At 35.3% G+C, this 26160-nt stretch overlaps 1 protein-coding gene across 2 annotated transcripts in view; it reads right to left on the bottom strand.

Moving 5' to 3' along the window:
- COL21A1 (collagen type XXI alpha 1 chain) overlaps nt 1-24352 on the bottom strand; it is a 64688-nt gene extending 40336 nt beyond the window's left edge. Inside the window, exons 1-10 of one of the 2 annotated variants that reach the window (XM_062488557.1) lie at nt 23668-24352; nt 21245-21796; nt 16598-16766; nt 16249-16465; nt 14735-14908; nt 13741-13818; nt 11447-11455; nt 9900-9983; nt 7689-7751; nt 204-257 (exon numbers count right to left, since the gene is read on the bottom strand). In XM_062488557.1, the coding sequence (XP_062344541.1) occupies nt 204-257; nt 7689-7751; nt 9900-9983; nt 11447-11455; nt 13741-13818; nt 14735-14908; nt 16249-16465; nt 16598-16766; nt 21245-21796; nt 23668-23755 (1488 nt within the window). In that variant the 5' untranslated portion in view covers nt 23756-24352. The remainder of the gene's footprint in view (nt 1-203; nt 258-7688; nt 7752-9899; nt 9984-11446; nt 11456-13740; nt 13819-14734; nt 14909-16248; nt 16466-16597; nt 16767-21244; nt 21797-23667) is intronic. The other variant, XM_062488558.1, reaches the window with a different exon arrangement.
- Nucleotides 24353-26160: the final 1808 nt, after the last annotated feature.

The raw sequence follows: 26160 nt of genomic DNA on the forward strand, positions 1-26160 counted from the left end.
CAGATTTGAGGTCTATTCTCAGCCTACCTACAAACCCCAAAACCATATGAATTTCAAAGCAATTCACCCAAGGATTTCATGACACTTCCTTGAGCCCTCTTCATTCCCCACACCTCAGCTCTCAATAACAAACAAGATACTGAAAGAGACTTGGCAGGATTTGTCTCACATACTCAAATTCTAGGAATGAAATAGAAACTTACTTGAATCCCTGGAGTTCCTGGGATACCTGGAGTTCCTGCTGATCCCTGGTATCCCTAAGGAAAAGAACCAAGACTTGTGACTTTTCTAAAGCAACATTAATAAATTTCCAAATACCTATAAAAAAAACAAAATAAAACAATCCTCCTGCTTACTTACAAAAGAGAACATTTTCACAACTTTAGGTCACAGATTTTAGCAACTCCTATCACAATCATACATTTGAGATTTGTATTTCAGCTTTCAAAAGCTTTCTTATCTGCAGCTGAAATTCTCAGCCTCCAGACTTTAGCTAAAACCAGTTATTTTAGAATTGTTACACAAAAGCATAATAAACATATTATTTTATTTTCCACTGGAAAAAAAAAGAAATTAATCCACATATGTAGACACATTTTTTCTCTCTCATTCTTAAGAAAAATAGCTGAAACATGCCAAGACTTTTAAAGTCATCTATCCAGTTGCAGAAATAATCTTTAACAAACAAGGTATGTTCTAATACATTATGCAGCTAGTTTTATAATATCTCTACATAATAAAAATTCCATTCTTGATACTAAGCACTTATCTATGTACTTGAAGGTATATAACAGTCTATACAAAAAATAATTTGGATGGCTGGGACTACAAAAAGAAATACTAAATAATTCATGAGTTTAAAAGAGAATTTCAGGAATGCTTTGCTAGAAATCAACATTCGCAGAACAAGAGAACCTTTACAGAAATCAAAATATATGTCTATGTTTTGATAAATTGGGTTCAATTGATACAGCAGTATTCATAGCCAGTTTTCATGCAAAATTAACACGGGCTTTAAAGAATCCTTTAAGAGAGGCAAGTTAGTAAACAATAATAATTTTATATAGCTCATTTAAAAACATTGCCCTTGCAGTGGATGAAATGAGCTACCAAGAGGATTTCTTTCAAGAAAACATACAAAGCAAGAAGAGAAATTGTTCTATAATACTCTGAGGCTATTTGGTTCAGATATTTCAACAGGCAGACAAAACTAAATTTGATAAATCCCATTAAATGGGTTATCCAACTTCAAATACCTAGAATTTGGTCTTGATTTGAACTGAGAGAAGCAATAATCCTATCCAAATGGGTTTCAAGCTTAAAACCTTGGCAAAAAAATTGTTGGGGTGACTTCCACACTGGTAAAAAGAAGGTAAATGAACCTTTTCAGTACAAGTGAGGCAACATGTTTGTCTGATTTCTTCTTTAAATCACTCAGTGCTTCCTAGGAATGATAAACTGAGCTAAAATTATTTGCTGGGTTAGATACAAGAGAGCCCTTGCTGTGCTCTCTTCCCAAAAGACATTTGAGCAGTTGCCCGATGAGGCAGCTGGTAATGTTTAACACAGAAGTAAACAGAATTCTAGGTCTCTGTCATACATGGATCCTTTATCAAGCATTTTACTTCTAGTGCTCAAGGCAGTTCTAGCAAAATCAGATTTAACTGTGAATGGTATAGTATCCCCAGAGTGCTTATAGGCCTCCTGGGTAGCTGAAACAATTCACCAAATCAAAAAATGCCTCCAAAAGTTTATCCATTTTTTTCTTCCCAAAAAATAAAATTGCTATGACTTTCTGCAAGATATAATTCTATACAAATAAAACTTTATTTCATAATTTAGATCTCTGCAATGCAATTTCCCTTCTCCCTCTAACTGAGCAGGGGAAGAAGTAGAAGAGGACAATTTCCTGGCTGAACTGAATTTCAAAATCACAAGATGAATGGAGGACAGCAGAAGAGTTTCCAGCTTACAAAACTGCATATTTAGCTCAGGGCTAAATATTGTAATGTAATTTCAATACAAATCAAACACACTGTCAACGTGTTCTTTTAATGGAAAGCTGGAAGAGAGAAGATTCAAAAGGAAATTCACAGAAAGTCACAAAACTTTGAATCACTATCTGGTACAAATAACATAGCAATTGTTCGGGCAAGTTAAAAAACATCTAATTAAAAAAACAACCAGATTTCATAAAAAATGAGTATATATTTGTATCACTACTCCTTTTGCAGTATGAATCACCAATGTACATGCTAATGCCTACAATTTTTTTGCACTAAAGTCAACTCAAATCCTCATTCCCTAAACACAAAGCCCTAAGTAGGATTACCTGTGTGATGCACATACATATCTTCAAGAATAGCAGTGCCATAGCTGCCATTATATGTAAAAGGGACAGATGTGAAAATTCCCTTTTCAATTGATGAGTTCAGGAATTAAGGTTCTCTTTCAAATAGGGTGAACACATGAAATTTGCCACAAAAATAACATTTTTTTAATCTGAGTTTGGTCTTCTCTCATGAACTTTTCAAAAGACTCACAAATAGTTTAAGAAGTATTATAGTTAACTCTGAATTTCATATTAAGTTTAGCATCCAGTTGCCTAAACACATGCAGCTCCTGCCATTTGAGATTCCTAAGACACCCATCCAGTGTTAGGAGAAAGTGGCACAAAATATTTGGGAGGCATTAACTGCCTTGTAGTGTGGGCAAGACAAAATACCTTACGCACAGAAATCCCATACCTTTTCTGGTACATTAATTAAATATCTGTAGACTATTTTGAGAATTTAGACACCCAGTGTCTCTGTACCCATTTAAATACTAAACATATGTGTCTTAAAGTGAATCCCACCTGTAATATTTCATCAATGTTGTCAGTCAGCACTACTCCACAGCACTTTATAGTCTCATTTATTATTTTACATCAGTTCATCTGAAATCAGGATTAGACAAAATTTACCTCTCCGTTTACTGCTGTGAGAACAGTACTGATCATTTTCTAGTGCCTGAATATCCTTAAAAGAAAAATGATAAACAGCAGGACATTGAGATAAGTTTTTTCCCAGATTGCTGGGTATTTGAAAAAAATCACAGATAAAATTAAACTTTTGAATTTAAATAAAATGGCAATAATTTGCAAATAATTCTAAGGAAAAAGAATGAACACACTTCCTAGGTCAAAGAACTTAGATAACAGCCACAAAAAAATAGCAATACTGCCATCATCCTTACTGAAAAAGAGAAACTTAGTTTGCCTGTAAGAGTAAAAATTGAGAAAGAAGGACATATGATGAGTATTAATTCCAAGGAACTCTGGGTGCAATACATGCATTTGCAAACCTAAAGAACAAAAGTTCAGATAGCCTTTGTAGGCATATCCCATTTGATTAGGGTAAAATAAAAATAGTGGATTTATGAATAATGCAATGAGAACTGCACTGCACACTCCCTTAATGAAAAGCTTTTGGAACCAATGAACATCAACAACAAAGGCATGAACACAGGACAGCTTGGGAAAGACAGAGGGAGAAGTAAGCAAGGTCAATTTGACTAGGAAGGAGCCAGAGATCAACAGTGGTGGTCTAAAGATACTCAAGGACTGTAAACATTAAGTAGAAAGAACTATTTAGCGTGATGTAACTAAGCATAATGGAATTCAACTGCAAAAGAAAATTTAACTTAGCATTAGGAAAACACACTGAAAGGTCTGCAGATCTCTTATGGTAGTTTCTTGCAGAAAATATTCAAAGCATGGCTATCTAAAGCATTCAAGACAAGTCTTCAAGTTCTTTTCATAAAATAGATTACAACTTAAAGAACAGAAATTGTTCTAACTATGCAGACATGTATCCATGTTTATTATTTCTGCATTTCATTACACTTTCCTCCGTTAGCTACTCCATCATCTGCCAAGGCCTTCATAATTTAGAGCCCCTAGCAGTATATTTTACCTAAACACGATGTTCTCAAGTAGCACAGAGGAAAAAAAGATCTATCAAGATCATTAAAATAAGGTTGTAAATCTAGCTTTAAAAGTTTCCAAGCTTCAGGCTATTGGGAGATAGGATGAGGTACCAAGGGAGTCTAACTTCCTGCTCACTGTTTAGATGTTCATCCTTATCATATCCTCTGCCTTTGGCAGCTGCTGCAGGTAGTGATGAGCTTTTTTGTCTGAACTCTGCAGCTGTCTCTGCAGCACCAAGTCAGCATCAGGCACTGCTCCCATTCCAGACTTGTAGGTCTCAGGGAAGGCATTACATGACTGTATCAAGGCCACAGCATTACTGAGGAATATGTATTTTCCTGGAATTGAGAGCAGCATTTCACAGCTGAATTATCAACTCTGTCTATGAAAGTTTTCTGAGAAAAGTAGCTGCAGAGTTTATAACAACCTAAATCTCAGGCAAGCCATCCAGTAGCACAGGGAATTCTATGTATATGTGAAACTATTCCCCATTTTTATTCCAAAATTATTGCTGAAATAGCTGATCATTGCTACTATAGTAAGTACATCATAAAAGATTTGGCCTTCAGTTGGTGACTAAATATTACCAGGTAATACAGCTGTAATAGTGTTCTATAATCTTTTAAAACATATATTGGAATTATCAGAAATTACTTGTTATATGAGGCTTTGGGTACCTTATGGACTCCGTATTTGCTTGTAAATTCAGTCTCACCAGATTTTTTTCTGTAAACTGCTTATTTTTCCCCATTTCTTATTTTATTTTCTTGTACGTACTGTAAAGACAAGGCAAATTGTTCCAAATTTTCATCCGTGAAACTAGATGGAATAGTCGAAAACTGTCCAGATTTCCCAGCTGCATGGTTCATAGTTCAAACCTGACAAATGGGTAGGTTTTTTTTTAATTTCTACCAGTGGACAAATAACCTATCAGCTCTATTAACCACAAGTGATCACTGCATAGATTCTGATAATTTATTTTTCTTCTTAAATTGAGTTTTTCACCAGTACGTACAAAGCATCCTTTGGAATAAAAAATGGCTTTGTGACCACACAGTTAGGCTGCTGAGTGCTTCCAGGGCCAGCAATCACTCCAACTGCTTCCTTCTGATTAATAATGTTCATGAAAATGAGTTCCATTTGAGATGCAAATATTGGTTTTATCCTTGCACTTACTTATCTGTGCTTTTCTCTTGACTATAGAGTTTATTAATTTCAGGTTCTAAATTATAGTTTTATTGAAAAAAATGTATTTTCATTATGTATGGCTCTCACTTTCAGGCTTTTTAAAGTTCCTTTAATTGATCTTTTCTGTATGTATCAGAACATAAACAGAGGTGGGCAATTAAAGGGGAAGAAAAAAAGATACTCTAAACAAAACTAATAAAAATAACATTTAAGAAATTATTGCAAAAAAATCATACTTATGTTCACTTCCCCAAATATTACAGTTAACAAACTAAATTTTATTAGATATTTCACTCTAAAATCAGTTTCATATAGTAATATAAATGCATACCTAAAACCTTTCTCAAAGGAAGAAACATTTTGTTGACCAGTTATACTCTTCCAAGAAAATTAATAACAGACAAGCAAACTGGAAAGACTTTAGAGAAGAACATCAAAATGTGTTTGGGAAGAGAAAAGACTGACTTTGCAGGAAAAGCTTTTCATACAAAAGCCACTCGATCAAACAAGACTCACTATACAACTACCTGTAAGCTTATGGTGCTGTCTGAATTAAAAGCTTGTTTCTTAGAGTTCCCTGGGACATAAAACTAAAAATATTCAGATGAGCAAAGATTCCCCCACCCAAAAAAAAAAAAAAAAAAAATCACTGACAGCACAGAAAATGTGCTAGTTGTATTAGCAAATACAAAAGAAAAATAGAAAGAAAAAGACAGAGAGAGGAATCTGCTTTCCTGCACAGGGGATCTAAAGGGTCTCTCACCATTCACAGCTAAAAGACCACCAGGAATGCACCCAATAATCTACTGTAAGGAAAAATAACGTACTGGCCAAAGGTGCAGATGATCAAATTGGTTTGCAATTATGTCCTTACAAAGAACAAGTGCAAAAACTACAACTGATATCTCAGAAACATTCATCAGTCAATAAATCTATAGGATTTAGCTGCGAGCACTTCAAATAATGTAAGTTCTTCAGCAAAGTGATACAATTTCTCCTGTAGTGGAGCTTTTTGATTCTCATTCTGAGATGCTCTGGTAACCTTTTTTGTTGAGAGAATGCCTATCTATGCACGTTATGACTCACTCACAGGAAAAAATAAGCCATACCTCCTAGATTACAGAGTTACAGTAGGTCTACAGTATCAATTTATTTCTCCTTCATTATTCCTGATGTTACAAATTCCAGTGCTTATGGGAAGATAAATAGCATTGAATTGGAAACCTCTTCATTAAAGTATGAAAGATTCATAACAAACTGTTTCTAAAAAAAATACTATTGTAGCTGACCAACTTCTTCAGAAATGAAGTCTTAATCTCTTTGTTAAAAGAGGGAAGAGAAACTGATATTTCCCTACCAACATCAGGTCCATTCAGCCTTCATTAAAGCTTACATGATGCCTCTTTACTTTTCAAAATATCAGACTTATCTGGATTAAAGACTGCTCTGCTATGTTTATCAATACTGCAAATCTATTTCCAGAAATCAGCATGGTCAGACTGTGATGGACACCTTTCCCCATGCAAGTCAGTGTTCAGACAGTTTGTATACCTGTCTTTTATAGGAGATCAGCAATGCTCTTGATAAGCTTAAGCAGCACCAATTATCAGTTGAAAATATATTCTGATTAAATAGACCTCCCCATCTTAGAATACTTTAAAACCTGTATTTTCAGGATTGTCTAAAATCAAAATGCATTCCTTTAAAGCAATGATAGTTTCAATTCAGATTGTCTTCTCTAACTCTGGTTCAAAAAACCCCCTGAATTTAATAGCTATCAAAAGCCGTTTAAGAGCAAAAGTATAAAAACTTTTTATAGCACGGGGAAAATTAGGTTATTTGCTCCTGGGACTGATGACAAATTGATGTATGCACTGCTCACCTGGACCATCAGGGTTACCATGCTCAGGTTTCAATATAACAACTCCTGTATTTTAAAACAGGGAAATTTTCAATTTTTAGAAATGATTACATCTTTTGGTTTTAGCATCTGTTTTCTTCCTGTGAAACTAACTCTGCTTACAAATGGAATCACCACAGTTAAATGAACCAGTTTGGAACTAAAAAATATCTATATTTTTTAAATTTTTCATGTATATCTACATATTTTGATGGACTACTTGAGGCAGCCTACAAAGAAATTATATGAACCAAAAAAAAAAAAAAAAGATCAGATTTTAGGCAACCTGAAGTGCTTTCTAGTGAACAAATTCATAAGGAATAAAGACTGAAGTTTTGCAGCATAACTGCTGCAAAGTAATGCAAAGACCAACAGGAGCACTTACAGCCTGTTCTCTGCTTTACACCAATGCCCAACACTAATATTTACAGTATTTTACCTTGAAACAAAAATAGTATGATCTACATATTCATATAACAGTTACATGCAGAGAATGTCTAAATAACACTCACAGTTTCAAAGGATGGAGACAAAAATCACCTAAATTTCAACAATCTGGTATCAGTGTTCCATGTTTTTTCTCCTGCTAATTTTACATTTACAATATATGACTAAGTTTTTAGTACTCACAGGCTTACCATCTGGACCAGGCAGACCAGGATAACCGTGATTCCCAGGCTGCCCAGGGTCACCCTATGGAGAAGCAACATGTGAACACACAAAACATACAAGCATTTTAAAATTGTAAGAGTATTTTAATATTAGCACAAAGCAACCTTAATCCTAACAGATTCCACAAAACAAGTCCAGTCTTTACAAGTCCAGAGACCTACTATTGAGGAGCAATTCCTATAGTGAAAAATAACTGATCTGGGGGGGAGCAGGGAGGCAAAATTCTCCCCAACTTTTTGCGCAGTACTTGGACAAATGAGTCCACACTTGGTTACAGCACAAGTTCGACCCATCAACCCAAAAGCTTTCTATTCTTTTAGCACTTTAATGAACAGAAATAGTAACACTTTTTTATCAAAGAGGTGAAACAATCTTTAATGAAACATCATTAATGAAATAGTTATTTTCTGAAGAAATTTCTCACTTGCTTTAGCTGAGCCTAATTATTAAGATAAAAGCACTAAAAAAGCAGAGCCAGGATTAAAACCTGCAAAATAATTAACTAGTCTCCACACACCAATCACTGTTGAAAAAGATACTTTTTTAGATTTCCTCCTAGCAATTATTTTTATAATCACTGATTTTTATAATCATTGATCTGCTCTGTATGATCAGATTAAAATAAAATAAAAGTTGCTTGCCAAGGCTTCATGTTTATGGTGAGAAAGCAGAAACTTAACATCCTACTCAATATAACCTCCAAGAGTATTGACTTCTTTGTTCATTTTACTAACAGTTTTGATTTGAACTCAGCAAAATTCAGTAAGACTTGATCTCTAAACCATTTTACTTCTGCAGGGGTGTTAAGTGGGCACTTATTTCTTCAGCCTGAACCATCAACAGACCTGTGGGTCAGTTACAACTGCAGAATTGTTATAAATAGGGAGGACATTAGAAGGGAAGCAGGTAACTAGCTTTTAATTCGACTATGAAAAAACATTGTTTCACATATAAAACACAGAAGTGTAATGCTGAACTATGTGGAAGAGAGAATAGAATAATGTCTTTTTTGAAAAGCATAGCAGTTATCATTTGCTAAATTAGTAATAAATTACCCAGAATATTGTTGTCCAAATACAGAAGTCCAGATTTGGGATTTGAGCAAAAATAAATTTGCTTTGAAATACACCATTTAACTTTGAAAAATTGTGCTTTTAACTTGAAAAGCTTAAAATATCAGTTACTTGTATTGTGAAATTGCTTTGATTTAATTCAATTTATTTTACTCCATTCATATCACAAACACAAAAATTTAAAATGTTTAAATTAATTTTGTTCTGGAGCCCAGTATTCAAAACTTAATACATACTATAACTGGGATTACCTATTCAACCATAAACTGGCTTCCTTTACACCTTCTGCAGCCTTTTATGTTAGGCACCATCTTGTCACCTGTATTATTCAATTATCCCCAAACAAATATTACAGTGCATTGTAGCTGAAAAATTGCACATAAGGCAATAGGTATAGGTCATCCGAGTTCTGAAATTTCATATTCCTTCATATTTTAAAGGAAGCGGTTTTCAATTCTTTTAAAATTATAAATACTTCATTCTCTCTCCCTCTTTTTTTCTCTAATACAGTAAAAATAGAATTAAAAAAGGTAAAAGACCACAGAAATTCTATTACATGAAACAATAACGATGATCTCTGTGTTGCAGATTTCAGTTCCCTGATCAGAAACCTTGTCCACTGTATCAAGATGCCCTTCGATTTGAGGTAGCTGCAGTATACTGTAACCTCTTTTATGATGACAGCAGAGAAGGTTTTTATTCATTTGCTGAATGAAAGACAAGTGATTTGGGGTTTTTTGTCTGCACTTATAAATAATTCCATAAGCACTGCTTAGCACAAATATTAAGAAAGGTACTAAAGCAAATACTGGGCATTTCAGTATGCCATGTAAGACTTCTACAACTAGAGCCTAGGTCTCATTTTAGTTCTTCATCAACACAGAAAGGAGGTCATCAGCACAGCTAATGTGCAACTATCCCAGTAAGCATCTAGTTCATTCTTTTACGAAAAAAAAAAAGAAACCCCCTCTCCATTAAAAGACTTTTGTTAGAAAGTAATTTCATCCTCAAACAATTAACAGTGTAACACCGTTTGCTGAAGGGTAGCAGGCAAACAGAGGTCATATACTCTCAACAAGAGAGACCAGAGACTTACTTTGGGGCCTGGAGGTCCTTGCTTTCCTGGTGGGCATATGCAGGGGGCAGGTGTTGAGCCTACATCACTGGGACCATTCATACACTACCAAGAGTGAAAAGAGCCATCAGCACATATGCAAAAGGCAGCCAACAAAAACACCAGAACTCTATGCGAAGCTGACTTTCCATAAGCTGCCTTTCACTTAGGTCTTGGCACTCACTCCCTTGTTCAGCTGGAATTTCTGCTTATCTGAATATTGCCCTCCAACTACTTTTCATGCACTAAATCATTTTATACAGAATAAAAATTTAAAAAATAAGTACCAATATTTGGCTTACACCTGTAACTTTGTTTTTTCACAAATATTTTGTCATTATAGTTTGATAATTTTAAATCTTGCAACATGAAAGGTGCTTCTTCCTAGCTAATCTATATTCATACTTTAAAGTGTGATCAATTCTCAAATATAGCAATTTAATTTAAAAATGTGTAAAATTATGTAACACATAATATGTATAGCATCATGATCCCAACCACTGGCATACAATTGTGCAGCAAGTCTGAAAAGAAAATAAACCCCAAGTCTCCTACCTCCTAGGCATGTGTTCCAGCTATGAAGCTGCTTGAGGGGAGGCAGAACAGAGCTGCTACCACTGACTCCTAGAGGTCATTATTCCTGGTCCCAAGAGTGTCCATCCTACAAAGACCATTAGGTGACCTCCTCCAAACCATGCTTCCTGCAGCACTAAACACTAAACCTTGGCAGATAACATAACCCTCTAGAATTTATTTCATTTTTTTTTGTGATATTTACCTCTCACCATTAAGCCCCTCATGAAACCTCAGTGCTTTACTCAGGCAGGCAAGGGGAGAGATACTAAATCAAATCTCTCATAGGTAGATCTGTACTAAATCTTTAAATTGAAGTTAGATTCAGTAAATTCTTTTTCACCCATCAACCCTAACCCAGAATGTTCTTAGACCTATGGAAGGGCAAAAATCTAAGAATCCAAGCTGAAAAAACAAAGATTTTGTATTTATTGTCTAAAACTTCCTATATATTTTACTCATATTTTCTAGAATAATGACACCTTTTAAGATGCTTCTTGAATGGAATTCTTTCTCAGGGTCAAATGATTGAACAAAACACAAACCCATGTTTCCTTTGCAATGGTACAAGTTGGGAGTTACAGGTAAGGTCAGTGAAGTTGTCATATTAAGTCTTCAGATAAGCTCCTGTTCGGGGAGTTCCCATTAGCACAATGCAGTTAACAGCTACCTGACTGTAAATACCCCCCACCCCCCTTCAAATAGCAGAAATTTAATTGAACTGGGGAAAATATCAGACCATTTATTCTAATAAACACGTGTTTTATTCAGAAAAATAGCTATTTTTAATTTGTCTACTGACTAGAGCTCAAGCAAGGGAAGTCGAGCACTCTTAAGCTTAGCAAATCTCTGTCCCCTTTTGAAAACAATGTGTATATTACCTAGAATATTAAGAAGCTTATAAAAAGTCAAATACTACCTTAAACTGAGTTTGAGTATTTTAGGATCGAGCCTACCTCTCCATTCTGAAACAAGAAGAAACACAGTTTAAGAGTACAGCAATATTTCTAGAAAGAAAATCCATTCCTTTGAAACACTACTGAAACTTCTGAGCTCTAATTGTCAATAAATTGTAATTCAAATTTTTAGACTTTCTGAGACTTACATGCAGCTGCTATCAATGCATATGGAATTAATTTAGTTAACTGTGTTTAAGGATCTGTCAATGGGAGTTATCTGTAATATTTTTTAAATGAAAATGACTAAACCATGTCACTATTTACATACTAAGTGTTTAGATTTGGGTCAAACCTTTTACCAGAAGTAACTGCTCATCAAAAATATCCTCTGCTTGTTCATTCATATCAGAGAATGTACCAAAATATTTCTGAAATTTCTGCTCTCTGCCTGAATCCAGCATCTGGGAAAACACAGAGCAGCACAGAGGCAAGACTGGCTTTTTCTCACTTTCCAGTGACAGCATTAGACTTTGCTATCAAATGATTTTTGTTCCAGTATCTGCAACACCACAGAACAATCCAACCCCAAATGCTTCAGCAGAGCAACCATGAAATTGTCTGTCTTAACAGTTTAGTAGCCACCATTAGCCACACTGTCCACAGGAGTATTCTAATGCACACTGTCACTGCAGATTTCATACACACTCTGTGGACACAGAGAGACTCCTCTATATCCAATTTTCAGCTTAAGTAAACCCTAGAGAAAGTTTTCATTTTCCATGGACCATAAAAGGAGCCTAAAATTACTATGCAGCTAGGTATCTCTGGGGAAGGAGATTAATTTGGGCTTTAATTAGTACATAAAGCCTCTGCTTATTTCAGGAATTCTGACACAACCACACTCATACAGAATACAACCACAAACCACATATTCCTCCTTGAAGATCATCCAACATTTTTATTTTATGAAGGAGTCCAGAATTTCATGGGCAAAGTACAAATTTAATTTTAAAAAACAGTGATGCTAAAATGGCAGAAAGCAATCTTTTGGCTTCAACTCCTTGATAAATTGCAGAGAACATGAGATATGAAAGACTTTTTAGTGCTTGCTTTCTTTATGCAAAATATTTTTCATTTGATTACTTTTCATATCCTATTTTTCATTTGTAAAGGGTAAAAAGATATGTGGTGCATTTAAATAGCCATATATTTTATTTTCCTCAAGATTTAAAACTAATTTTAGACAAGTGTTCCTTCACCCGTTAGTTCTTGACATACAGAGTCAAAGTTCAGAACAGTTAATAATCCCTTCACCTACTTGCTGCTTGATTGAAAGTTGAAAAAGCCCCAATAAGGATGCAGTAGACACACTGGCCAGAAAGAAAAAGAAGAAAAACAGACTAGCTGGCAACACATGCCAGTCTGATTAAAAAAAAAAAAAAAATCTGGATGCTGGAGATTCAGTGGTTCTATTGTCAAACCAGCAAAATTACATACTAAATCAAATCACAACATGAGGAATGTGTGTCTATGCAGTAAAACACTGGCACCTGATAATCTCAGTTTGTTTTAATCACCAAACAAAGGGGAGTATTTTGAATCTGTATGCTTAAATCAATCTCTTGCTTATGCTTTGAGATGGGTACTGTATGCTTAAAGCCCTCTCTGTCAGTCATGACTGGTTTCCAAATCTGTTTGTATATGTTTTACATTTCAGTGTATAATTAACTGTAAGAGGACTAAGAGAGGACCCAGGGGTCCCCATAAACTTGCTAATTGTGTACATGAATCATAAAGTCTTGATTTTATTTCTTTCTTGTACTTAATGTACTTCTTGAAATCATGGCAACATTTCGGATAATGGGATATTTATCACAGACCTCAGCATAGATATTTCTAATGGAAGAAGGTGATTTAGAAACACAGATTTGGTGGTTATGTACCAAATTTTCACAGATTAAATGACCTGACAAGTAGCAAGGAGTATATCAGAAAACATCAAAAGTCATATTTAAAGAATTTTACACTGAAAAAACCCACAAGTTTGACTATTCTATAATGCTTAAAATGAAGTTTTAAGAGAGGATTCTGGCATTCTTCTATGATCATATATATCAAATTTACATTATTAAATACCTAAACTGAAACAACTTCTAAGAAACCTTGTGAGAAAATAAGGCTGAAAACAGACAAGGTCCGTGTCACTTGATATTGCACAGGTAACAAGCATGTGTGTACACCAGCTGAATCAATGTAGTATAATTTATTTAAAAACTTGATTAAGTCAGCTTTAAACAGTGATTTGTAAAAAAATGCCAAGAAGACCTCAAAAGTTCATCTATCATACTCACAGATCCTGGGATCTCACAGAGTGTTTCTCGATTATTTTGCTCTGGGTCACAGTAGATTCGCAGTTTTTGTATATCAAACTGTAATTCAAGACATAAAAGACTCTTTAGAGGTGCATTCACTGTAGTTAAAAATCAATTAAGTACACAGAAATATTTTTTAGCTACTCACAATGATTAATATATGCAACCAATTAAACATACTACAACAGAATCACTTAAATTAAAATAACAAATCCAAGATATTTTTTTTTTTAAATAACAGAAATCACCACCCATATTCCCTGGGAATTAATCCAAACACATGCAGCACAAACTACACTGGCTGCCAATATCATTTAGGGAACAATTAATAGCACAGACAAGCCCAACATCTTTGTTTTTGCCTTAACAGACCTGGGAAGATGCTTCTACGAGACCTGCTCATATTAGATGTAGGATTAGTAAATTCCGGCGAAGAATCTGAAGGCATCCCTAATGCTTAGTGTTTAGTATACAATATAAATCTTTAAAAAGCATTGAATAAAAACACTGGCATCAGGTAAATAAAAATTTTTTCCATTCTCCTTTGTTGCTACATTCCAAAACAAAATGAAACCACTGTCAGGTTTTCTAGAATAAACTATCGTGACCGCAAAGCAAGGAGAAAGAAACTTGACCAAAATTTTCCTCTTTTACCAGCATCACCTGTACACTGATGGAAGGACATCATATGCAAATGCCAAGCAGAGGAAATTCCCTACTTTGAGACACTCTTTCACAAATTCAGGCAACCACATTGTATCAATTTTGTCCTTGGAATAAGTGAGACCAGTTAAGCATCCATGACACAGGATAGATCACTTGTCTTAAGTCCTCCTGACCCTTTTTGTTCTCTCTTAAGTATTACAATTTTGTATACTAAATTTCAGTCTAAGGTAGACGAGTAAGCTCAAGAAAACAGAAGCCACCAATGCAACAGAATTACTGAATTATTGTAGTTTTATCATATGCCTACCTGTACCGTTTCCTCCTTTCCAGAATACTTTCCTATTTGGGTTAGGCCACTGATGTAAATACCTAAAACAGGATGTAATGCCTTTGTTTCAATTTCTTGGCCATCTATATACAAAGTTACAAAGTCTTCTGTTACTAAGAGACGAATTTGATGCCAGCCTTCATCAAACAATGTCTAAGAAAAATGAAGAAAATAGCATTGCTTAAAACAAAATGCCTTCAATTTAAATAATTATAAAACTACACTTTAACAATCAAACTGCTGGTAATGGTTGAGATGATCAAGGCTGCACGTTTAACATACAAATAATTCTAAACGATATAGGCAAATAAGGTATTGCCAAATAATACTGCAATTGAAATTATGGCAATTGATAATAATTAATCCCTATTTCAGAATTATCTTATAACTCATTTTTTTTTTTGTTCTATGGCCTTCAACATGCTCAAACCTGAATTTGTTAAAAATATACAGCCAGAAGCCTATTTATCAATAGTGGTATAATGCCTCAAACACCTCAGATCATCAATAATGGTGAAAAAAAATCATATTTGTGATAAATTAAAAAGTGATAAATAATCATGAAGGTTTATTAAAGAAAAATGTGTGTTAAGAGTGTATTGACACTTATACTGTGTTTAGAGACACACAGGTCTAAAAAAATCTAAATGAAATATCTGTTCACCATAATAGCAAGGGAAGTATGGAGAAATAAAAACCAAAACAAAACAAACAAAAAAACCCCATGAAAGTTGTATTTTCATGATGAAGTTCATGGATACCTGGGACTGCATGAATAAGACTGCTTTGTCTGTGCAGCTCCAAGAAATAGATAAGTCCAAACTGATTATTGACTTGAAATTCCTAACAATTTCCAGTAAATCAAGCTTAACAGAGCATCTTTAAAAAATAAATTTTTTTCCACCTCCTAATGATTATTAAAAGGTAGAGGAAATTTGAAAAGAAAAAGCAAAAATTCTCTATCCAGTAACAGAAGAATAAAATACTTCTCCCTAGAAAAGGCTTAATAGTTAAGACCTCTTCCTTGGATAGGAGTCCTTCCTTCACTAAGGACTTATATTTAAAATTCCTTCAGCCTGATTTGGAGTAGGGATTTCAATGCAGGCCTCTGCTTCCCAGAAAAGTTGAACCCACTTGGCCATGAAGTGCTCCAGCAGCAAATCTTTCCCAGGCTTTTTTGTCTGCTGAATTAGCCCTCTCTGTTCACTTAAATAATACTCCCTGTGGCAGGAAGGGCCAGGTCTGGGCTGCAAATATTCCTGCTACAAATGCAAAAATAGGGTCATTCAATCTCCATTCCTCTGTCCCTTCTGCAGCTAAGACAACCTTTCTTACCAGAGTGGAATACTTCACTGGAAATAACTGAAGAAAGACTGAAAGACAACCTTCACATTGTACTAGGAAATAATAAAACAGGTTTGCTCAAAGAGGGAAATAGTGGAATAATGTGTACTTAAAGAAGTATTGCAGCATGATGGTGACATATTACTTACCTTTACACGAGGTGCAGCAAATGTAATAACTTGTGTGCCATTTATTAAACTTGTTGTAGTGAATGCTAATGTTTTCTCTTCTCCATTAACAGTGACTGCTATCTGTGGTCTCTTATCTAAGCTCAGGACTCTCCACAAATCCCATGTCTTTTTTACTTTAAATCTTTGAGTGGAAACAAACACATAGGATGGAGGGAGACCTTCTGGAAACACATTCCTAAATAAGGGGGAAGGGTGGAAAAAACAAGACAATAAATGAACATTCACATAAATCTTATCAGTCCTTCTCGCTTAAAGAAACAAAAAAAAATCTTACTGAATATAGAAGCATATTTATAAAACGCAATACCTTGTTAATTCTGAGAGGTCAACACGTGAGGTTACTTCATAAGCTTTTGCATTAGTGGTTGATATTTGAATTCTCTTTTTAACCTTTTTCTTCACACCTAATCCTACAAGAATGTCAAATCCTTTTTCATCTCTAGCTGCCACTGGAATTCTTGTCGGACAAACAGATTCTGAAAATAATAAAAGTAATAAATGCAAAGGACACTCCAAAATATGACTTAAAAATTCCAAGAAAAGTAGCCTCCCATCCAACTAATTTTTTTATCTGCCTCTCAAGAAATAAAAAGAGAACTGAGAACTGTCAGTTAAGTACAACATCGGAGAAGCGGTATGAAAGATCCTTGGAGACTTGAAGCAAGAATATTAAGATGTCATATTTTACTGCAATTACATTCACATACTAGTTTGAATTGTCACTAATTGTAGTTAAAGAGTATTACAATATCTGGCTATTAAATATATTGAATTTTATTTCTAAAATTGCATTACTCCAAAATTATATTAAATCGTAGATGCTAATTTCCAAAATTAACATTGAACAATTTGAATTTAGCATCCCTCCCAACTATAAAATCAGTTTAAAAATGGAGAAAGTTATCTCTGACATGTATTTTCATTTTATTTAATTCAAAATGGACTCTGAGCTGTTTTGTCTGTTACACTGAAATCTGGTTGAAGTTATTCTCACTGGAAAAATAGTGTGGGATATATTTTCTGTGGCAGCGTAGTTAGCTGCATATTATTTTGGTTACTTATCTTTACACAAAAACAGTGGACCTAAGTAGTCTCCGAAAAAAAAGAAAAAAAAACAAGAAAAAGAGATGGGATAGTGAAACTTAATACTAAAACAAACATTGGGGTAACAAATCAATGAAAATAAAGTTTTTTTTCTTTACTTGAATTATGCTAAACTGTTTACAATAAATATCATTATTAATTTCCCACTTTTCTTCAGAAAAGCATCAGTTCATAGACAAGGAAAAGGTTAGGAATACATTCCAAAGAAGGGGTGGAGAGTTCTCCTATCTCCATCTGGACCAGCCATGGGCTGGAAAACTCCTGTCTCTTTGCCAGGGAATTATCAGCTCAAAGGTCTAGACAGGCTTCTTTTCATAATATGAGCAGCACTGCATGGCTTCTCTTTCTAACCAACCCCAGGGCAGTCAGAAGCTACCCCGTTCTAGTGGGGGAGGCAGGATATACATGCTCTAAGAAAATTCCACTAATTTTCTGCACAACCTGTCTGTCATGGGAAAGAACAATCCATCCCAAGGGACATGCCACAGCAGCAAGAAGCCATACAAACTCCCCTTAGTTTTCTTTTCCTCCCCACAGCAAAATGGCACCTGACTTCCAAATTAAAAATAAATTATCTGTCTGTTCTACAAGAATTGCAAAAGCTGTGCCCACATTTTGGAAATTAAGATGTCTACCTCCTGAACACTTAAAAAAAATTATATATATATACATATATATATATAAATATACACCAAGTCCAACAAAACTTTTCTTCTCATTCTTCTCAAAATGCAGATTTAAGCCAACATACTTATGCTATTAAGTAAGAGTAATAGTGCTTTCTTCCCAGGTTTCTCCAAGTGTGCATTGTTATCATGGAAATATTTTCTAAACTCATTTATTGGAAAGCTGGATAATGGACATATCACAATTAACAGAGATTACAGATAATCACACACATATACACTGATGAGTATAGGGTCTCTTATTAGTTAGATGACAAATTTGGTGTAAAATCAAAAATTAAAGGCAGAAATAGAAATACTTTATGTAAGAAGGCTATTATTATGGATCAGAGCCAAAATAACTGCTCCAAACCTATACCAACCAAACAAATTAGGCATGTGCAAAATTACACATTAGGAGAATATTTTTAATTTCCAGTGGCACATTAGTGAATTACACTAAAAATTCCCTGTCAGGTAGATCCTTTCTGGATCTTCTGAACAATCTTCCGGCAGGACTATATCGATAACTAACTAAGCCATTCTACAGCATGCAGAAATCAGTGGCAAAATTAAGAGTTGTCTTCCATTGGAAATGGGGTCGTATTTCCAGTCTATAGCACCAGTCACTTCAACTCTCTAGCCTTTTCTGAAATCTTGCTGCCTTTTAGTGTTTTTACATAGTTCTCAGATGTTTATTTTGCTTCCTAAAGCATGAAATAACTTTTTGATGTTAAATCCCAGTATCTGGGAGAAAGTAACTTTTCTCTGCATCCTCCAGACAAACTTCTAAGGTCTGCACTGGGTTTTCTTTCTAAATTCCTGACACTTTTTTTTTGTTGTTGTTGTTGTTATAGCATACTAATAATATAGAAACATTTGACTTTCAGAATAAATAATACTAAATACTAAATATTCCTTAAATATTTGGTTCAATTCTGGCTGACAGGTTGAGGAAGTTTTTTCCCCTGAAGCACCAACCTCAGCCTCCACTGTCCAGAAAGCAGATACTTCCCCTGTGGTCTTTTATCTATGTTCACTTAAGAATGTATTTTAAAATTCTGTAGAGTAAAAGTTAGGTTTGTTTTCGTTTTTTAATTTAGACATTTACACAGAGATCATGAAGAGGGAATTGCAAAATTTTCTGGCAGTTTCATGTGGTTGCTCACAGCCAAACCATTGCTGCTTGGCCCTCATGGAACTTCCTCTCCCTCAGTCAAAGTGAATCTCAACAACATAATAACCAGTAAATCAATCAATCAATCAATCAATAAAATAATGCACAACTTAGCTGTAAAAATTCCAGTTTATTACTCTAGGAGTTCACCTGCTAAGGACATTGTGGTTAGAAATGAAGCTGCCAAGTGGCTTTGATTGCTTTGTGAGAGAAGCATCTAAATGCTAGAACAAGGGACGTACGTGCATGATGTAAGGGGGATGAAGGAAAGGGTCACTTCAAGTGAAAGAGTGAGTACACTTTGTATAAGTAGTCAACATTCACAGATTACTGCTGTGAATTGTGTGAAATACCACTGATGAAATTTAAAGACTACTAGTTAACTTGATGTTGAAAGATGAAAATCCATCTTGGTGAAATACAATGGCACTTCTAAAACTTTAGTCAAAGATAATATTGAGTTTATTTAATGTTTATTTTTAGGGGAAATTCTCCCTGCATGAAGTTCTATTAAAGAATTTAGCTCCACTTCTCTGATTTAATTTTTGGACTGATCACCTTACTACATCAACCACAAGGAACTACTACGATTTTCATTTAATATAGCAAAAAACAAACACTAATATCCTCAACAAAAGTATCACCATATTGTTTCAATGAAGTTGGTACTCAAAGTGAGAGAAATAAAATCTATTTTTCACTCTTACTAAGTACAGAAATATGGTACAACTGAAATAAGATTTGCATCGATTTTTTATGATAAAACATTATCATACTAAAATCTGAGTGATACATTTTAGGAGCAATTTGCTATCTTTTTTATACATAAAAGAAAGCCATTGTTTTACAAGATTTCAGAAAACTCTATGCAGAAATGCTGTTAGCATTCCTAAGCTGAAGAGTCACTTTACAATGTTGGTCTTGGCTAACTCTTCCATCAAATTGTTCTAAGAAACATCATAAGTGCTTGCTACAACTCCAGACATCTACTCTACTCTCATGAGTCCCTACCTGGAGTGCTGTGTCCAGCTCTGGGACCAGAACATAAGAAGGATGTGGACCTGCTGGAGCAAGTCCAGAGGAAGCCACAAAGTTAATTAGAAGGCTGGAACCTCTCTCCTGTGGAAAAAGGCCAAGAAAGTTGAGGTGGTTCAGCCTGGAGAAGAGAAGGGTGTGGGGAGACCTTAGGGAAGCCTTCCAGTACCTAAAGGAGCCTTACAATAGAGCTGGAGAGTGACTTTTCACAAGGGCATGTAGTGACAGAAGGAAAGGGAATGGCTTTAACCTGAAGGATGATAGGTTTGGATTAGATACTAGGAAGAAAGTCTTTACCATCAGGACAGTGATGCACTGGATTGGGTAGCCCAGAGAAGCTGCAGATGCCCCTTCCCTCAAAGTGTTCAAGGCCAGGTTGGATGGGCTCTAAGCAACCTGATCTAGTGAAAGGTGTCCCTGCCCATGGCAGGGGGCTTGGAACTAGATCGTCTTTAAGGACCCCTACAGTCCAAACCTATGATTCTATGGCTTTTGCCAGGAGAATTTCTTCTGGGTATTTCAATACATACTACAAGTATGTATTCAGAAGAACTCCTGCTGTCCTCTCACCTCTCTAAAAGAAATTCTGGATTGTGCCTGAGTATCAGCTGCAACTAGGAAATCAATAAAGCAAACTCTATATTCTTGGCACTACGACAGTTGCTGAAATATTTTAGTGCATTTAAACTTTATCAACGAAGAAAAAAATTGGGTTTAAGGCAAAAGGATACACACTGAAATTAAACACATACTGTGTTAAAACACCATATCTTTCCCAAATATACCTTTTTGTTTGACAGAGAAAATAACATTTTGGGAGGAATTTCCACAGAAAAGATCAAAAAGAAAGAAAATCATAATAAAGAGTATCAGGTCCCTTAGGTTACATTAATCATGTATTCCGCTTGTGAAATTAAAAACTGTATGTACAGAACTACATTTTGCACACCTAAAATATTTTATAATCACTTACCTTCACAGAGTTTCTGTTTTATAACTTCTTTAATTCTTGATATTGCAATATAGTCTTCAACATAAAATACGTAAGTTGATGAAGGTTTATTGGCAATAGCTTTAAGTTCATCCTCCTCAATTTCTGAGCCAACACCAATTGCAAACAAAGTGATCTTATTTTTCCTTGCTTCTGCTGCTACATCTTTGACTTCATCTTGGGACTTTCCATCAGTGAGAACAACTGCTATTTTTGCTAAAAAACGTGAAGATTTTGCAAAAAGATGGTCAAAGGCAAACTGAATAGCTCTTCCTGTTCTTGTATTTCCTCCCAGATAGTGTATAGACTCCATTTCCCTGATGAGGTTCTCAGTGGATTCATGAGCTCCAAGGGGAATTTCAAGCACAGGGTAATCACTATACTGGACAACTCCAACTTGGATAAACTTTGGCCCTATGTCAAAATTTCTTGTAATATTGACAAGCCAACTTTTGATTATTTCGAAGTTTTCTGGGCCAACACTGTAAGAGCCATCCAAAATAAAAACTAAATCTGCTGGAGCAGTTCTGCAACCTAAAAAAAAAAAAAACCAAACAAATATTTTAATGAACCCTTTCACTTTCTTCCTCCACAGTAAATATTTTTCCTATCAATAAATCTTTATATTAGGATCTATATGAACAAATACATTCCAGCTGAAAAAAAAATTAGCAGAGTTCATCAGGGCAAACTTGCGTGTAAGACTGTGTAAGTTACAGACCCAACTTGGGATCTGAAAGCCCCATCATCTTCTGGTTTTTACATTAGCACCAGAAACAACTATGAAAAATTCTGGAATTCAGTTCCTTAGCTGGCAATTGCATTCCATTTAACAAACAGAGAGGAATATATATTGAGTTTTTTCATAACTCATCTGCAGAGACGATAAACATAAAAACTCCTTTTTGTTAGCAAACCAAGCACACTGGGGAGGAAGGCTATAGCCTGAATACTCCAGAATCCTTTTACAAATACATTTTAATTGACTTAGACACTGCTACACAGCATTTACAGAACTAGTATTATAAAATCCTGAGTCTCAACTGAATGTTCCTGGTAGCACATTCTGATTTTTACTGAAAAAAAGTATTCAGTGAATGAGATCAACCTCCAGAACATAGAATCACGTAAGCATTTAATAACTAGAGTGTAACTGCATGATGGCTTAGGCATTGACTCAGCTCTCCTAGCTGTAGTCATAAACTGAGGTTTTAGACTAAATTGCCAACTACAGGCCACAGACAGACACAAGCATTTCCATAGGAAAGTCCTGTCCATGCTACGTGCCCATTCTGAGATGGAGGGAATAACTTTCTAATGGAGGGAATCGCCTTCCATTGACTGTGAAAGAAGTTTTGATGACTGACACATGAGGTGCCCAGGACATGGCCAAAAGCAGGAGGGATTATTTTGATCTCATGGCACATGAGGTCATGGGGCTTACTATTCTTTTGCTTTCTGAAAGTCTGCAGCTCTACCACAGGAAGGAGACCTTTACTTTATGCCTATGGACACTTCTGGTCAAGACAAGATTTGACCTTCCTTGAAACCAAGTGACCACAATCTGCTGGAGAAATGCTGTTCCAGTGCAGGTGATGGTGAAGAGAAAAGACACTGGGGAAAGGAGCAAAGGGCATTGCTCAGTGGTCCAGGGATATAAATCACAGAGTAATTTCAGTTGGGAGGGACTCATTATCATTAGACTCTGCTAAAAGCAGAGTATTCATTTTGATGGATACTCCTAGAGCAGGTAGACTGAAAATATAAAGTCTTTCTAAAGACCAAAAGGAATTTTATGGTGTTTGTTGCAAAACACTGAAAATTGCTGGATTGAGAGCAAAACTGAAGGAAAAATACCTACCCTGGAAGTATCATAACAGCTACAGGCAAGTCTTTTACACTTTTATTCAGACACTTTGTCTTTAAGGAAGCTACTTTGCTTTAATGTTTTCTGTAAACCAGATTTAGAGTATAAAAATTGTTTGGTGGGGTCTGAGATGCTAATTTTGAAGAATGTGCAAGAAGGTATGTCCCAGAACTGGAGTTAGCTTCCTCTCACAGAACCTTTATTCTTCCTTATTTATTTTCTCACATAACACTAAGCTATTCAGACCATGACTTCTGAAGCAATGAAAATACAAATACTCAAGACTCAATTTTAAATCAAGACTGGAGCTTTACAGTTTCGTCTGCTTTCTTGGGCATTTCTAAGACACAAATAAAGACATACCCTTCCTAATGAAGAAATAATACACTTAAGCTATTTTTCCTATATTATACAGAAAATTATATTGGAATAAAATCACCATCAACAAAAGGGTACATGCAAACAATAAAATGGATACTAAAAATTTGAGGCATGCTTTGAAGTTGCAATTGTCTGAAATGCAAAAATTAAGACCTACTTGCTCTTGTTTCGCCATCTTCAGCTGAGATATAATCATGAAGTAGCAGAACTAACAGCATCTGAAAAAATGTTACGATTTGTGCCATGTGTGTTTTATTCTCAAGGTCTTGATACAAAACTAGATGGGGAAAAATGAAAAAAAAATACAGTGTTATTATATTACCAAAAAAAAGAAAAAAAAAAAAAAAAGCCCAAGCTTCTGCAATTTAAAAACTCCATCTGAGGAACAGAACCAAATCTAAGACCAGATGTGGTCACCCTGTAATTAACCATTGACTCAAAAGTGTCAGGCAGGCATGTAAGCCCAAAACTGAGATTCTAAACTCAAGAACACACACCAGCCTTTCTGCAGAAGCTCAGTTTTCACCAAGGTGCATTTATGTACTTCTCTAGCTAGGCACATTCATAAGCAGGTTATATTCCTTGTCACACTTGTCCAAACACTATCCCACTCTGTAGCCATTATCAAAAGGCATTACCAAAAGATCCAAAATATGGCAAGTATTTATGTATCAGGTACTAGTGGGGAGGTGCCTGGCTACTTTAAGGAGTCTGGGACAATTCCCACTCATCTACCCCAGGACTGAGACTGACACCAGCAGTCAGGGTCTCAGCAAGCCCCAGCCCTTCCCCAGCAGAGCCAAACCCTGCAGACAGCGTACTGCAACTTCCAAGATTACATAAATTACATACACCTTCAACTCTTTTTTTAGCTCTGCTTATGTCTCCTTTTCTATCATAGTTTATGAAGTATAACCCCTATCAAGCAGACATGCAATTTTGTTCTTATATTGCTGTTAAAATATTATTTGACTGATTTATTTTAATTAAGAAATATTTATTCATTAAGTTGATTGAAAAAAGGAGTATCACAGTGGTAAAAGATACATTTTTGGATTACTGTACTAGAGATCCATTCATTTCAAGACTGTGAAAGAAAGTATACTGAATCTCTTTTGTATTATCTCATCTCATCCTTCAATGTAAAATGCAATTTTCAGGGTGAATTAGTTTCACTGCAGAGCAGTCAACTTTCAGGAAATGCTACTCCCACCTAATGTAATTCCCCAAAGTTAATAAAATAAAGCAAAACCATAATTATTCTGTTATTAAATCTCTCCATTGAATTATGGATAATTTCAAGGTAGAGTAATATTTTATTATTCATATTACCTTGTGTCAGAATGGGTAAGAAATCAGACACACCTTGGGGTCCATGGGATAGGACATAAGATCCACTTTTCCAGTCCTGTTACACAAATACTGGGATATCATCTTCATTCAAACAGATTAAGTGGCAGGTTTTTTATTCCAGCTATTTGAAAAATGAACTATTTAAAACTATTAAACTGTGTATAAGTATTAGGTTTGTAAGACACGAAAAAATATTATCTTAGTAGAGGCAGACAATTTACATAGATTATTTGGTTTGTTGGAGGTTTGTACAATTGATCATCTAAAATCTCTTCCAGTCTTTTCTCGCTGGCACTGCTCTCCTTTCACCAACCCTGCAGAAACCATGAATGCCTTCCTTAAACTGCACTGTGCCTTTCATCTCTGCTCATCATTCAGCAAGCACTCACCCACTGGTACCTGCAGGGATGAGGCTCCCAGAGCTGCAGGAATGATAGAAGCTGCAGGAAGGAGACAGATGCTCAGAAGGGGAAGGAGAGAGCAGGGACCTGCAGGGGAGCTCTGTGCCTCCGGGGAAGGAGCTGCTCACACAAACACTTATACTTCATCGTGGGACAGGTACATGGGAAAGCAGCATTTGCTGGCTGTCCTGGGCTACAGAGAGGCATCAGGAACACTACAGCAGCCTTCAGTGTATGTCTTTAATGTTGAAAAACATCATATCATAGCAAGATTTTTTTTGGTGAAAACCATGGTCCAACTTACACTTCTTGAAAGGAATCAGTAAAACAATTGTCAAAATAAGTTTATCTAATTCACAGAATCAAATTGTATTCCCTTGACAGACCATCTTTTCCATTTGTGAGAATCCTCTACTTCATTTTCAACACAGCCTGTACTTGAGAACTTCATTTTAAGTTTAAACCAAAATAAATGTTTGTAGGCCAAAATGGACCTAATCACAGAAACCAAAATTAAAAGGATAAAACCAGAGCTTAAGCAACCAGATAATGAGTATTTCAATGCTCAATTTACTAGAAAGGAAATAATATTATAGAACTGCATTTTTACTAGTCAAAAGAGATGCCAAACCAACAACTCCAGAGACCCAGCTGCTGTATCTTGTCAACACAGTAGTTACTGAACAGGCAACAAAATTGTACTTGAAACTTACAGAAACACCACCCAATCCCGGAATGAATATTTTAAATAAAACTTTTGGCCTCTGTCTTTTTCCAAATTATCCCTAGTGATTAGTTTGTGGTTTTACCAAATGTAACCAGGAATACACATAGAACTGCTTTCCCACTTCTCAGTTATACCAAACCACTTTTAATATATGGAAGTTGATGTAGGG

This window comes from Cinclus cinclus, chromosome 3, assembly GCF_963662255.1.
Source record: "Cinclus cinclus chromosome 3, bCinCin1.1, whole genome shotgun sequence".
NCBI classification, from domain to species: Eukaryota; Metazoa; Chordata; class Aves; order Passeriformes; family Cinclidae; genus Cinclus; species Cinclus cinclus.